The sequence below is a fragment of the Euleptes europaea genome, chromosome 10 (genome assembly GCF_029931775.1).
Source record: "Euleptes europaea isolate rEulEur1 chromosome 10, rEulEur1.hap1, whole genome shotgun sequence".
In the NCBI taxonomy this organism is placed as follows: domain Eukaryota; kingdom Metazoa; phylum Chordata; class Lepidosauria; order Squamata; family Sphaerodactylidae; genus Euleptes; species Euleptes europaea.
In genome coordinates this window covers 13,255,948-13,268,696 of record NC_079321.1, presented here as the reverse complement: position 1 = coordinate 13,268,696, position 12,749 = coordinate 13,255,948, and the positions used below count along the sequence as shown (strand labels likewise).

Here is a 12,749-nt window from a genome sequence, read left to right as displayed (position 1 = left end):
CTTCCCTGACAATGAAAAAGGAAATAACCAGAGCTGAAGACGCCCTCCTCCCTCAGAGTGAGAACACATGAACACATGAAGCTGCCTTATACTGAATCACACCTTTGGGCCATCAAAGTCAGTACTGCCTACTCAGACCGGCAGCGGCTCTTCGGGGTCTCAGGCCTCAGTCTTTCACATCACCTACTTGCCTGGTCCCTTTAACAGGATGCGCCGGGGATTGAACCTGGGACCTTCTGCATGCCAAGCAGATGCTCTACCGCTGAGCCACAGCCCCTCCCCAGTGACACTGGAAAAAAAGACCACACATGGGGAAGATGACTGCCACTGGCAATGTAGTCATTTATTGCATATGTCAGTACACAAAAATAGAAGTTAAATTTTGCAAAAGGAAAGTCAATGTACTAGGGGGGGGAAACAGATTCAAATGAAAAAGTCTGCCTAGTGCTTCTTTTGTTTGCACATAACATTAAATGCTCAGGTCTAAAAAACACACACACATAAAACAAAGTGCAGCTTGTGGAATTTTTACCTGTAGAAAGAAAACACCTGTGTATACCCCTTGTAACATTTGAAATAGCCTAATCCTAAACGTGCTTACCTCAAGTCTCAAATTCAATTCTACTTGCTGTCTAGTAAGCAGCCTTAGGATTGCAGCATTTTATTTGGATCTTAAACACTCATCTGTAAACACAAAATTTACATCTCTGAATGTTTGTTGCAACTTAAAAAAATAATCTACATTATCGTAACTAGAATCTACTAGTCAAAGTTTTATTCCACTTTATACAGAAGGCTTCAGTTTTGGCAAGAATTTTCCTAGAGTTTGAAAGTTCGGTAATTAAAAAAAAAATTCTAATAGAGGCTAAGTTAATTGCCTTCGACAATATAATTGCATTATAGTTTAGGGGTCTGAATTTTGTAGATGTGACAGGCTGAAAAAATAAATCAGGACTCCAAGAGAAAACACCTCACCCTGAGGCAGTTACGTGGATAAAGTCCCACTGGTTTCAACAAGTTTATTTCCAAGTAATCGGCGATTAAGACTGCAGTCTGTGTGTGGGGAGGGGATAAACACCTCCTGACTCAGTATCTTGCAGAGTGGAACCTGTCATTTATTAAAAAAATAAATGCATGTCAATATGTCTGCCATTAAACCCGGGCTCCACAAACTTGTGCGATATTGTTTCAAGCGATGCGCTAGGCTGGCCCCGTTTTTACATTGGTAGGTCTAGCGACTGAAATGGAAGGGTAATGAATACCTTTGGCAAAGGACTAGTTCAGAGGTTCCCAAACTTTTCAGGCCGCCGCCCCCTTGGTTCCACAAACTCAACCCCAGCGCCCCCTACCCTATCCAACAACACAGTTGAAGGGGCCTACCTCTAGCGCCGCCCCCTTTCCTCTTAGTGCGCCCCCCAAGATAATTCCCACCCACCCCCAGGGGGTGGTACTGCCCATTTTGGGAACCACTTGTTGAAGTACAATCCTTCCAGCATAGCATGTGGACATCATTGAGTTCTAAGCCTACCTCCACCACATACTGCTAGGAAGGAGCTTCAGCGGTCCCTTCACGCTGGTGTGATCCATGGAGGAGTCGTTGCTGCACATGCAAAAACTAGATCAGAAGCAAAAGAACACCTTTCTGGAAAACACCGCGCATTTCAGATGAAAAAAGCTATCCAATTATTCTAACATAATGAAAAGACTAAACGGCCATATTTTGTCAAAAATCTGCTAACAAATTCCAAGTGTATGTAAGTAAAATATTCCAGGGGTTGTGTGTGAAGGGGCTGCATATCTCAATGAACTACCTCTCTTCCAAAATAACAAGGATGATCAACTTCTGATCATCTAGTTGGGGTTCCATTCTCCTGCTCTTGAAACTACCTTATACGGACTCAGACCATCAGTCCATCAAGGTCAGTATTGTCTACTCAGAGTAGCAGTGCCTCTCAAGGGTCTCAGGCAGAGGTCTTTCGCCTCACCTACTGCCTGGTCCTTTTTAACTGGAGATGCCAGGGATTGAACCTGGGACCTTCTGCATGCAAAATAAGAGGCTCTTCCGCTGAGCCACTGCACTAGCAGAGCCAATGATAGATCCCATACTAAGGTCTGGTGCAGAAAGTTGTGGGGTCCTGTTAGCGAACAGGTAATGGGCTTATTTTGTTTCCTCTAGGAGCCGAGAACTGGAATGTGTTTCTAAAAATCAGATGAAGGGAGCATGCCCCACCTCACTCCTATTGCACATTTTTTTCTAAAAAGCTAGCAAGCACAAGTGCTATCATAAACTGAAATGTATCAAAACATTTCTATGATCTTGAGCACAAGAAGCTGCCTTATACTGAATCGGACCCTCAGTCCATCAAAGTCAGTATCGTCTACTCAGACCGGCAGCGGCTCTCCAGAGTCACAGGCAGAGGTCTTTCACATCACCTACCTGCCTGGTCCCATTAACTGGAGACGCCGGGGATTGAACCTGGGACCTTCTGCATGCCAAGCAGATGCTCTACCACTGAACCACGGCCCCTCCCTCTTTGCACCTATCTGTAATGCAACAAGTGTTAACGTGGTATCAAAAGGGGAAGCTGGGAGAAGGTGCTGGTACTGTGACATCAGACAGAAGGACATCAAAACAGAAAAACAAAACTCTAAACCAATATCCCATGATGATATTTAACATCGGTTCTAACAATCTGTCCGGATCTGACTCTCTAGGGACAGAGTCCCGGTCCGCTACATCCCCCACAGTCCTTTATAGGTAGGCCTTTAGGTGTCCAGTCGTTGGAAAGGGGCTAGATCTCACGCTTTTCCACAACCACAAAGGTGTCTGGTACATCCTCCTTGAAAAAGAAGAGTTGATTTTTATATGCCTACTTTCTCCATCACTTAAGGAAAAATCAAACCGTCTTACAATCACCTTCCCTTCCCCTCCCCACAACAGACACCTTGGGAGGTAGGTGGGGCTGAGAGAACTGTGACTGGCCCAAGTTCACCCAGCTGGCTTCATAAGCAGGAGTGGGGAAACAAATCCAGTTCACCAGATTAGCACCCTCCGCTCACGTGGAGGAGTGGGGAATCAAACCCGGTTCTCCGGAGTCCTCCGCTCTTAACCACTACACCACGCTTGACTCACCCCAGCTTGTATTGTAAAAGAAAAGCTGGGGACAGGTTGACCTTGGGCTCTTCCAAACTCTAAGGAAGGGGGCGGAGCCTCGGAGGAAACCGAAGCAAGCAGGACTGGTCCTCCGGAAGGGCAGCTCTGCCATTGGCCATTCCCTTCCCACAGTGCCCTAAGAGGCTATTTGCCCGGCTGACAGAGGCCCCATAGGACTGGGGAAACAGCCCTGTGCACTCTCAGGCGGGGTGGGCTTGCAGGCGAAGCTGAGCAGCCCCACGCCTTCTCGCAGGGCTGGGTGACAGATGTAGACAGTTCTGAGACCCACACTGCCCCACCTCTGTTGCTGCCGGGCACCTGGCCCTCTCCCTGCCTGCCTTGGTCAGGGTTCGAGCCCTGGAGGAGCTGGTGGTGCCCCCGCAATTCAAAGGGGGTGGTATGGGCCCGGTGGTCTTCCCACGAGGTGCTGGTAAGAGCAGGGAAGGGGACCTCGGTTCCAGACGTCGTGTTTCCACTTCCTCTGAAATGCATGCACCAGCATACCTTCCCTTCTGTTCTTTCCGAACGAGACATTAACAGCACCGTTTCAGGGAGAATGGTTTTAAAAACGAGTAATTTCAAAAAGTGAAATTCTAAAAGAAAATTCTGAGAGGCCTGTATATTCTCAATTGTTTCTCTAGGTTTAAAAAAAAGCCCTTCCAATTTTGTACTGCGCATGCAGTTCATAAATGAGAAGAGTTCAATATAACTTTACAGGAGATAATAAGACTTAGATGAGAGCAGGAAGATCAGAGTCCTGTGTGACTCTTACCCTTATATCACCACCATTCTGTCTGGCAGATTTATACCTCAATCCTTCAAAATATGTCCTTTTAAGTTTGACTAAGTTTGACCTTGTCAGCAACTACACTTTAGATTTTGGCACAAGAAGAGTTGGTTTTTATATACTGACTTTCTCTACCACTTACGGGAGAATCAAACTGGCTTACAATCATCTTCTCTTCCCCACAACAGACACCCTATGAGGTAGGTGGGGCTGAGAGAGCTCTGTGACTAGCCCAAGGTCACCCAGCCGGCTTCATGTGGAGGAGTGGGGAATCCAACCCGGTTCTCTAGATTAGACTCCACAGCTCCAAACCACAGCTCTTAACCACTACACCATGCTGGCACTTTAAGAATATATGTGGTTCTTATTCCTGTTACATTTCAAGGCAGGCAGCGCAACACAGATAATTAAACAAGAAGTTAACTTCACACAAACCATGCAGAACAAAATGTTTGTTCACCATTTATTCCGGTAACTTTAAGAGAGAAAAACCCACGTTTGAGTGGCAAATGCGGGATTATCTGGAATAGACGAGATTTAACAGCTCTGACGTCCATTTGTCTCTAAGAAAGTAACAACTGAAACAACTGTCTCCTGCCTTTTCTGTACAAAAGTCTTTTAGTGGGCCTGATCAGTGCCAGGACCTCGGGTGAAAAAGCCATGAGAAGCACAAGCAGAGATCGGGAACAGGAGCTCTTCCAAGCAGAAGGCGAGCAAACGCAGCACCCCCAGCACTTCTCTTTGCAACTGGGTGATAATACCTGGTACAAGAAGACTGAAATAATTTCTATCCCATCTCCTGCCCTTTTGTCCACATTAAAATGCTACGTATATAGCTATCCAGTACTGAAAAGCTGGATGATGGAGGTAAGCGGGAGACGAGAAATGTTCAATTGGACAATGCAAAAAAAAAAAAAAAAAAACCATGCACACACAACCACTGTGCTCTGGGGCTAGAGGAATAGCTGCCTGCTCGTTTTACTCTGAAACAAGGCAACGTAGTGGTATTGACCCAGAGTCCAGACTGTCAAGCAGGAAACCCAATAAGGTGTGGCAAGGGAACATCTGAGTTTGGGAGATGGGTGGGAGGAATTGGAACTGGGCATGCAGACCCCAACACTAATTTTGCTCCCCATTCAAGGATAATACCAACTTTTGGGGTTCTGCTTCCCCTTCAAGTTTAATGATTGGTGCATGCAATTAATTTACAATCAGCAGATGTGCTTTTCCAGTCCCTGAGGAACATTATCAAACTTTCGTCATTCGTGTTTAGATTTTTGTTTCTGTCAGCTGCTCTGGGGAACAATTCTCAGATCAGAAGGCGGGGGTCTTTTAAAGCGGCCAGAGCCACTTAGCAGATTCTTGGCTGACAAGGTGGGAATTAGAACACACACACCCAATCCTAATGGGGCCCTCCAAGTTACCATAAGGAGGGTTTTTCCTTTTAACCAAACTTCAAGTATCCTAAAAATAGCATAGCCCCTGGAGGACAATAAACGCTTGTTAGGCATCTCTCATGTTTCCACTCTTTTAAACTCCAACATTAGTGTTTTTGGCATGCCGGATGAGCCCCCACCCCCCAGGTACGCAGCAACCCCTATCTTACCTATGCAGATTCCCCATTTCTCTCTCCTACCAGCAGGAGTGGGACCAAGCAAGCCAGCACACTCATGTGGGAGGGGGGAAGGAGGACAACTGGGAAGCTGCCTTATACTGAATCAGACCCCTGGTCCATCAAAGTCAGTATTGTCTACTCAAACCAGCAGCAGCTCTCCAGGGTCTCAGGCAGGGATCTTTCACATCACCTACCTGCCTAGTCCTTTTAAGTGGAGATGCCAGGGGTTGAACCTGGGACCTTCCGCATGCCAAGCAGAGGCTCCACCACTGAGCCACGGCCCATCCCCAGAACATAAGTAAAGCTGTGAACACATGAAGCTGCGTTATACTGAATCAGACCCATGGTCAACCAAAGCCAGTATTGTCTGCTCAGACTGGCAGCAGCTCTCCAGGGTCTCTGACAGAGGTCTTTCACATCACCTACTTGCCTAGTCCCTTTAACTGGAGATGCCGGGGGTTGAACCTGGGACCTTCCACATGCCAAGCAGATGCTTTACCAGTGAACCACAGCCCCTGGCTCAGATACTAACCCAGATACTAAACTCTTAGGGACTTTGGCAGGTCCCTGTCCTCCCCCCTACTCTTAAAAATGCAAAGGCAATGGCATGCTCAATCATAAAAGAGGCTGGTTGGGGGTGGGAAGAGAATTTTATCTATAAGGTAGCATTTGATTGCCTTCCCCCCGACACCACATACGTGCCCATTTCACTTCCTTCATGATAGGCACTCAGCTGTCAAGTTTGCTATTAGAGGGAACAATGATGAAGAATGTATCTACTGGTGTTATTTACAGTATTATGCCGCACTGCAGAGCCTCAGTCATGCGTCACACAAGAATGCACAAGAACATAAGAAAGGCCATGCTGGATCAGACCAAGGCCGATCAAGTCCAACAGTCTGTTCACACAGTGGCCAACCGGGTGCCTCTAGAAAGCCCACAAACAAGACGACAGAAGCAGCATTGACCTGCCTGTGTTCTACAGCACCTGATATAATAGGTATAATGCAGGGCTTTACCATGCACACCAGAGCAGTAGCTGCATCGTGTGTTTTGCTAACCCTGTTCCTTCATGGAGCCAAAGCGTGTACCGAACTCTGTTCACATACTGAACTTTGTTCTTCTCCTATAACCAATGTAACAGAAAGCTGAGCGACACGTTTATTAATGGGGCTGGATCTAAGAAACAGAAGGCTAAGCTTGACCAAAAGCAGATTGTGTTCATTCATTTGCGGTTGAGTGTAAAAACTACCTGGACCATGCATTATTAGACTGCTCCGTGTTTTAATTTCACTCTTGAGATAGGTACAGACATAATAGACATTTGAAAATGGACATCCTTCACCACTTTTGCACAAACCCAGGTACAGTGCAGTTCTCTCAGACAGACAGACCGGAATCATATTATCGTTACATTAGATGCCATTTTCGTCATTTCTTCGGGAGAGTGACTCTTCATCACTTCCTTGATAAACTGTTCAAGTGCCGTGAAATAGCCTTGGCACTGCCAAGTGTCATTGTGAGTACCATCGGGAAATATCGCCAATCTTTTAGTCCGGGCGGGGGAAAGTTCATAAAGCTGCTTCATCATAACTGGAGGGATCAGCTGGTCGGAGAGCCCAGAGATGAAAAGGGAAGGCATCCTGCACTGAGAGATTTTTCGGTAGGACAGGAACTTGTTTTTATAGCACCACAGAGGAAGGTATCTCATGGGGAAGAAAGAAAAGAGAGTGCTGGCCATGTGCGGGATGCTGAGGAACGTGTTCTCCACCATGATGGCGGAAATCCTGTGAGAGTTCTCAGACGCCAAGTGAATGGCGACAGCTCCTCCCAAGGAACGGCCAAAGAGGAAAATCTTTGTCTTATCAAGGTCGGATCTAGTCATCACGTAGTCCAGCACGGCCTCAGAATCTAAGTAGATGCCCTTTTCACTTGCTTCCCCTTCGCTTTTCCCATAGCCGCGATAGTCAACCAGCAGCAAGTTTATTTTCAGGTTCACCAGCATCAGCAAAGCGTTTGGCAGCCTGTGACCGATATTCCCCGCGTTCCCGTGAAAGTAAATGACGGTAGGTGAAAAGGTGGAATTGTCCCCCGTGAAACGAAGAAGGATCAGATTGAGCAGCACACCGTCTTTGGTTCTGATGAAGATGTTTTCATGCGGGATGCCGGTCGGCATGGGGACATAGAGTCGCGACGAGGAGGGCTGCTCGGGGAAGTAAAGCAGCACATCCTGGAACTTATACAGTATACCTGCTATAGATAAAAATATTAACAGAGGTAATATCATGCCTCCGTATAAGTGAAACGTTACTATCAGAGGTAGGAGAGAAATACGGCAGAGACCCCAGGACCACGACGCTAGGGCTAGCAACCACCTTTCAACGAAAGTCCAAAGCATCCATGACCTTTCCATTATAGTGGTCAACTAATCTTCAGCCCATATGAATCCTGAAAAAAGAAGATAGGCTTTAGTTAATCTTTGAAAATGCCTCCCTTTGGTTTGCATAACAAAGTGCTTCTATTTACAAGACTTTGAGCACAATCCAAGCACAGTTAAGCATTTTTAAATCCTTTCACACTTCAGTATGAATTCGCATGCTCCTGCCACAGGAACCCCAAGGGAAAAAAATTGACCAACAGTTATTAGTACTCTTTTCCCCCACCTTCATATTCGTTAAAATTTCATAAATGGAACCAAATGGGGGAATGGGTGGTGAGATCCAGCCCTTCCCTACTCATCACCTCTCAGGTTTCTCCTATACTTAGGGTTGCCAGGCCCATCACTGCCACCGGTGGGAAGTTTTTGGGGCAGAGCCTGAGGAGGACGGGGTTTGAGGAGGGGAGGGACTTCAATGCCATTGAGTCCAATTGCCAAAGGGGCCATTTCCTCCAGGGGAACTGATCTCTATCGGCTGGAGATCAGTTGTAATAGAGGGAGATTTCCAGCCACCACCTGGAGGTTGGCAACCCTACCTATATTGCCCTACCCCACCCACCCACAAACAGCCAATGTACAGTCAGGGTCAATTTCTAACACCCGGCAAGTATAATTTACAATAATTAATTTGCTGAATGACCCTGAAGAGTTAATTGCACCATCTGCCCACAAATGTACCTAAGTGGGGAGGGGGGGGGAGAGAATCACCCAAGATATTTCTTTTCCCATAAAGAAAAGCACAAGCTGAAAAAAGTAAAGACTGGCAGCCCTCCGCTTTTGAACCAGTGAAAGTGAACTGCAAGGGAAAAGAAGAAAGGATGAGGGGTCCACCCAAAGGGCGCCTGTGTGACGATGTTGCCAAGGTTTAATGAAATTCAAACAGACATTTACCTGGCATCAAACTGGCACTATTTCCAAGTATTCATCATGTAAGAAAATAAGAAAAGCCCTGCTGGATCAGACCAAGACCCATCAAGTCGAGCAGTCTGTTCACACAGTGGCTCAACCAGGTGCCTCTAGGAAGCCCACAAACAAGGCCACTGCAGCAGCACTGTCCTGCCTGTGTTCCAAAGCACCTAATATATCCGGCACGCTCCTCTGATCCTGGAGAGAATAGGTATGCATCATGACCAGTATCCATTTCAACTAGTAGCCATGAATACCCCTCTCCTCCATGAACATGTCCACTCCCCACTTAAAGACTTCCAAGTTGGTAGCCATCACCACATCCTGGGGCAAGGAGTTCCATAATTTAACTATGCATTGCATGAAGAAATACTTCCTTTCATCAGTTTTGAATCTCTCACCCTCCAGCTTCAGCAGATGCCCCGCGTTCTAGTATTACGAGAGAGGGAGAGGGAGAAAACCTTCTCCCTGTCCACTCTCCAAACCATGCATAATTTTATAGACCTCTATCATGTCTCCCCTTAGCCGCCTTCTTTCCATGCTAAACAGCCCTAAGTGTTTTAACCATTCCTCATAGGGTAGCTGCTCTAGTCCCCTAATCATTTTGGTTGCTCTTTTCTGCACCTTCTCAAGCTCTGCAATATCCTTTTTTAGGTGTCGTGACCAGAACTGTACACAGTATTCCAAGTGTGGTCTCACCATAGATTTATACAAGGGCAGTATGATGTAGAAAACACAGGTGGCCTGTGAGTAGCTTACCTAAAAACTAGCAAGGACAAGAATTCCCTTTGCGTTTTTGGGGCTCTCCGTGTCCCTTTTTCTCAGACTTGTCACTCTGGCAGCAAAATGATACCCCACCCCTCCCCAGCATTCACATACAAGTAGCACAAATACATTCTCGTACACAAAATAAATGTAAATGCCCTGCATGAGAAATCATCCCTCTTAGCATTACTCTCAAGCGTTAACACCACCATCCAGTGGCAAAATGGCCAACTACACACAGTATATCCAGAAGATACCCAACAGGAAAAGTGGTTAAACTTGTACGGCCGCTTAAAGAATTTCCAGACACATATACATGATTATGCTAGCAGATGAAGTCTGCCACAAATGTTACAAACATAACACCCTAGAGAAAAAATGCTTACAACTGAGCTCATATAGAAATATGGCTAAAAGAGAAAAGTTGGAGACACCAAGTTATCCAGGAATCTGGAAAACTAATGCTGGCACTGAGAATCTGAAATACCTATTATTCAGCCCTGAGGGATTGCTAGCCCAAAATGGGATTTACTAGTCCTGAAAAGAACAGCATGAAACAACTGATCAAGCACTCAATTACAAACATTAGACGGGATCCCACATAAAATTTCCATGGACGGGGGGGAGCAATTTTCACAAATTCCACCCTCATGCTGTTTCTAGGGATCCCTGCCCCCCAGCAGGATTTCAGGGGCATTTTAGACTTCAACATGAGGGGGTGAAGGCAAGGCAGTCTACACTCGAACACATGAAGCTGCCTTATACTGAATAAGACCATGGGTCCATCAAAGTCAGTACTGTCTACTCTGACCGGCAGCGGCTCTCCAGAGTCTCAGGCAGAGGTCTTTCACATCACCTACTTGCCTAGTCCCTTTAATTGGAGATGCTGGGGATTGAACCTAGGACCTTCTGCATGCCAAGCGGGTGCTCTGCCACTAAGCCACTGCCCCTCCTTCATGGACAGAAGTCCCTTCCATTAGCAGAAATGCTCTGCGGGATCCAAACCTATGTCCAAAATAAAAGTTCCAGTCATTACTTTCCCCTATGGCAATGCTAGATAGAACAAAACAGATTTCTACCTGTTCTTAAAACACTCACCAAGAGGTACTTGACTAGCAATATCAATCAAGCATGAAAAACAAAACAAAGCAGCTAGACACCCGATGGCCAGGGTGGATTTCATTTAAATCAAATTGATTTAAATCACAATTAAATCACTAGTCAGTAAGACCAGATTTTCACAATTTAAATCACTAGTCGGTAAGACTATATTTAAATAATGGTTTTCTACATAAACAGCAGTTATCATGATGTTTCATTCAGGCCACCAGGCCTTGCATTTCTTTGTTGCAGTGTTTGCATTTTGCACATCTGCCTGCCTTACCCATAGGTAGAGTTACTTAATTAAAATATTCCCAAACTGGGTCTCTTTTATAGCCTGCTGCCATTATAGGCTTTGTCCTCCAGGGAGAGAATAATACGATAAACTTCAGGCTATACACACAATGATCCCAAGACTTGTGGAGAATTCTTCTCAAACGGCTTCACTATAATTTTTATTGCTTGCCCCTCCCTCCTCACACCTAGCTCCTTGTGCAGATCTATTCCACTCCAATCAATCTTCTTGAGACTTAGCACTTACGAGGTAAGGAGTACATATATTTGCAAAGGAGCAATGGGATTAAGGTCTTTTTCTCAACAATGTATGTTTATTTTATAACTTTTATCATGAAGAGGCATGTTATCTCCGCAGACACAAATTCACAGTTTTGAGAACTGCAAAACCAATAATCTTTGATAATATCTTCTAGATAGAAAAAAATAGTTCAAAATAATCTTACAGAAACCTCTGGCAGAGTGGATTAATGGAATTTGTTTAACAAAAATGTAAACGTTGCATCAATATACACCCTCATGCTACATAATTAAAAACTAATCCTTACTTCATGAGGAATAACCTTTGGAGTATAATGTATCTTTAAATAGATTTTTTCCTCAAAAAGCATCTTATTTTAAAAATCCAAATTTTTAAAAAATCCAATTTTAATTTTTAAAAAACCATTGATTTTTATCCACTCCGCTGACAGCCCATAAAAGAGAGCATTGCACTGAAAAGAACTTGTTGGTAGCCCCTGGCCCTAGAATTATCCAGCTGTCCTCAAACTGAGCCAGGGCTTTTTCTGGCCCCAGCCTGATGGAACTCTGTCGAATGAGACCCAAAACCTGCGGGACTTAGCCCAGTGTTTGTAAGGCTGAGATGTTCCGCCAAACCTATGGTTGAGGGAAGAGATGGTTGTAGACTGGCTGGCTTGCCTCCCCTCCCTTCCCTAACTTTTCTTCCTTTCACTCCTACTCCCTTGCCCTACCCTTTCTGCCCTTTTCCGTCTGTTCCTTCTCCATCCCTGTTGCTACTGCCATCCTGGCCCTGGGCCGGTGCGCCCCCAGAGGTCACTGGCCTTGCTGATCTCGACCTTGGCCAGCCTCCTAGGTAAGGATATCTTTATAGGAGCTAATATCAAATTAGGGTGCAATCCTGAGATGGTAAGCTCTCCTTCCCTGGAGGTTTTTTAAGCAGAGGCTAGATGGCCATCTGCCGGCAATGCTGATTCTATGACTTGAGGCAGATCATGAGAAAGAGGGCATCTTGGCCATCTTCTGGGCATGGAGGGTGTGGGGGGTGTAATTGTGCATTCCCTGCACTGTGCAGTGGGTTGGGCTAGATGACCCTGGTGGTCCCTTCCAACTATATGATTCTATGAAATACATCATAGAGTATTAATTAATTAATCAATCAATCGTCAGATTATGTCTGACAAAGGGAGCTTTGACTCTCAAAAGCTTGTACCCTGAAACTCTTGCTGGTCTCGAAGGTACTACTGGACTCGAATCCACCTCTTCTACTGCAGACCAATACGGCTACCCTCTGAAGCATATTAACTGTTGTTTAAAACATTATATCCTTGAAAACATGTTGAATACGCCTTCAGTATAGGAATTATCTAACGCTGTAAATTGTCTTTTATACTGTATATTTTGAGTAAGCCCTTGTCCTGAAAAACACTGCACTTGTTCCAAATGGGGGGGT

General features: G+C 45.5%; 1 protein-coding gene across 1 annotated transcript; it reads right to left on the bottom strand.

The window, feature by feature from the left end:
- Window positions 1–6,955: 6,955 nt before the first annotated feature.
- Window positions 6,956–8,000, bottom strand: ABHD13 (abhydrolase domain containing 13). Its single transcript, XM_056856458.1, has one exon. It carries the CDS (start codon window positions 7,967–7,969, stop codon window positions 6,956–6,958), a length of 1,014 nt encoding a protein of 337 aa, XP_056712436.1. The 5' UTR covers window positions 7,970–8,000.
- Window positions 8,001–12,749: the final 4,749 nt, after the last annotated feature.

Bases quoted from the DNA above. Each gene is read 5' to 3' on its own strand.
- ABHD13 (XM_056856458.1), bottom strand. From the start codon at position 7,969: ATGGAAAGGTCATGGATGCTTTGGACTTTCGTTGAAAGGTGGTTGCTA.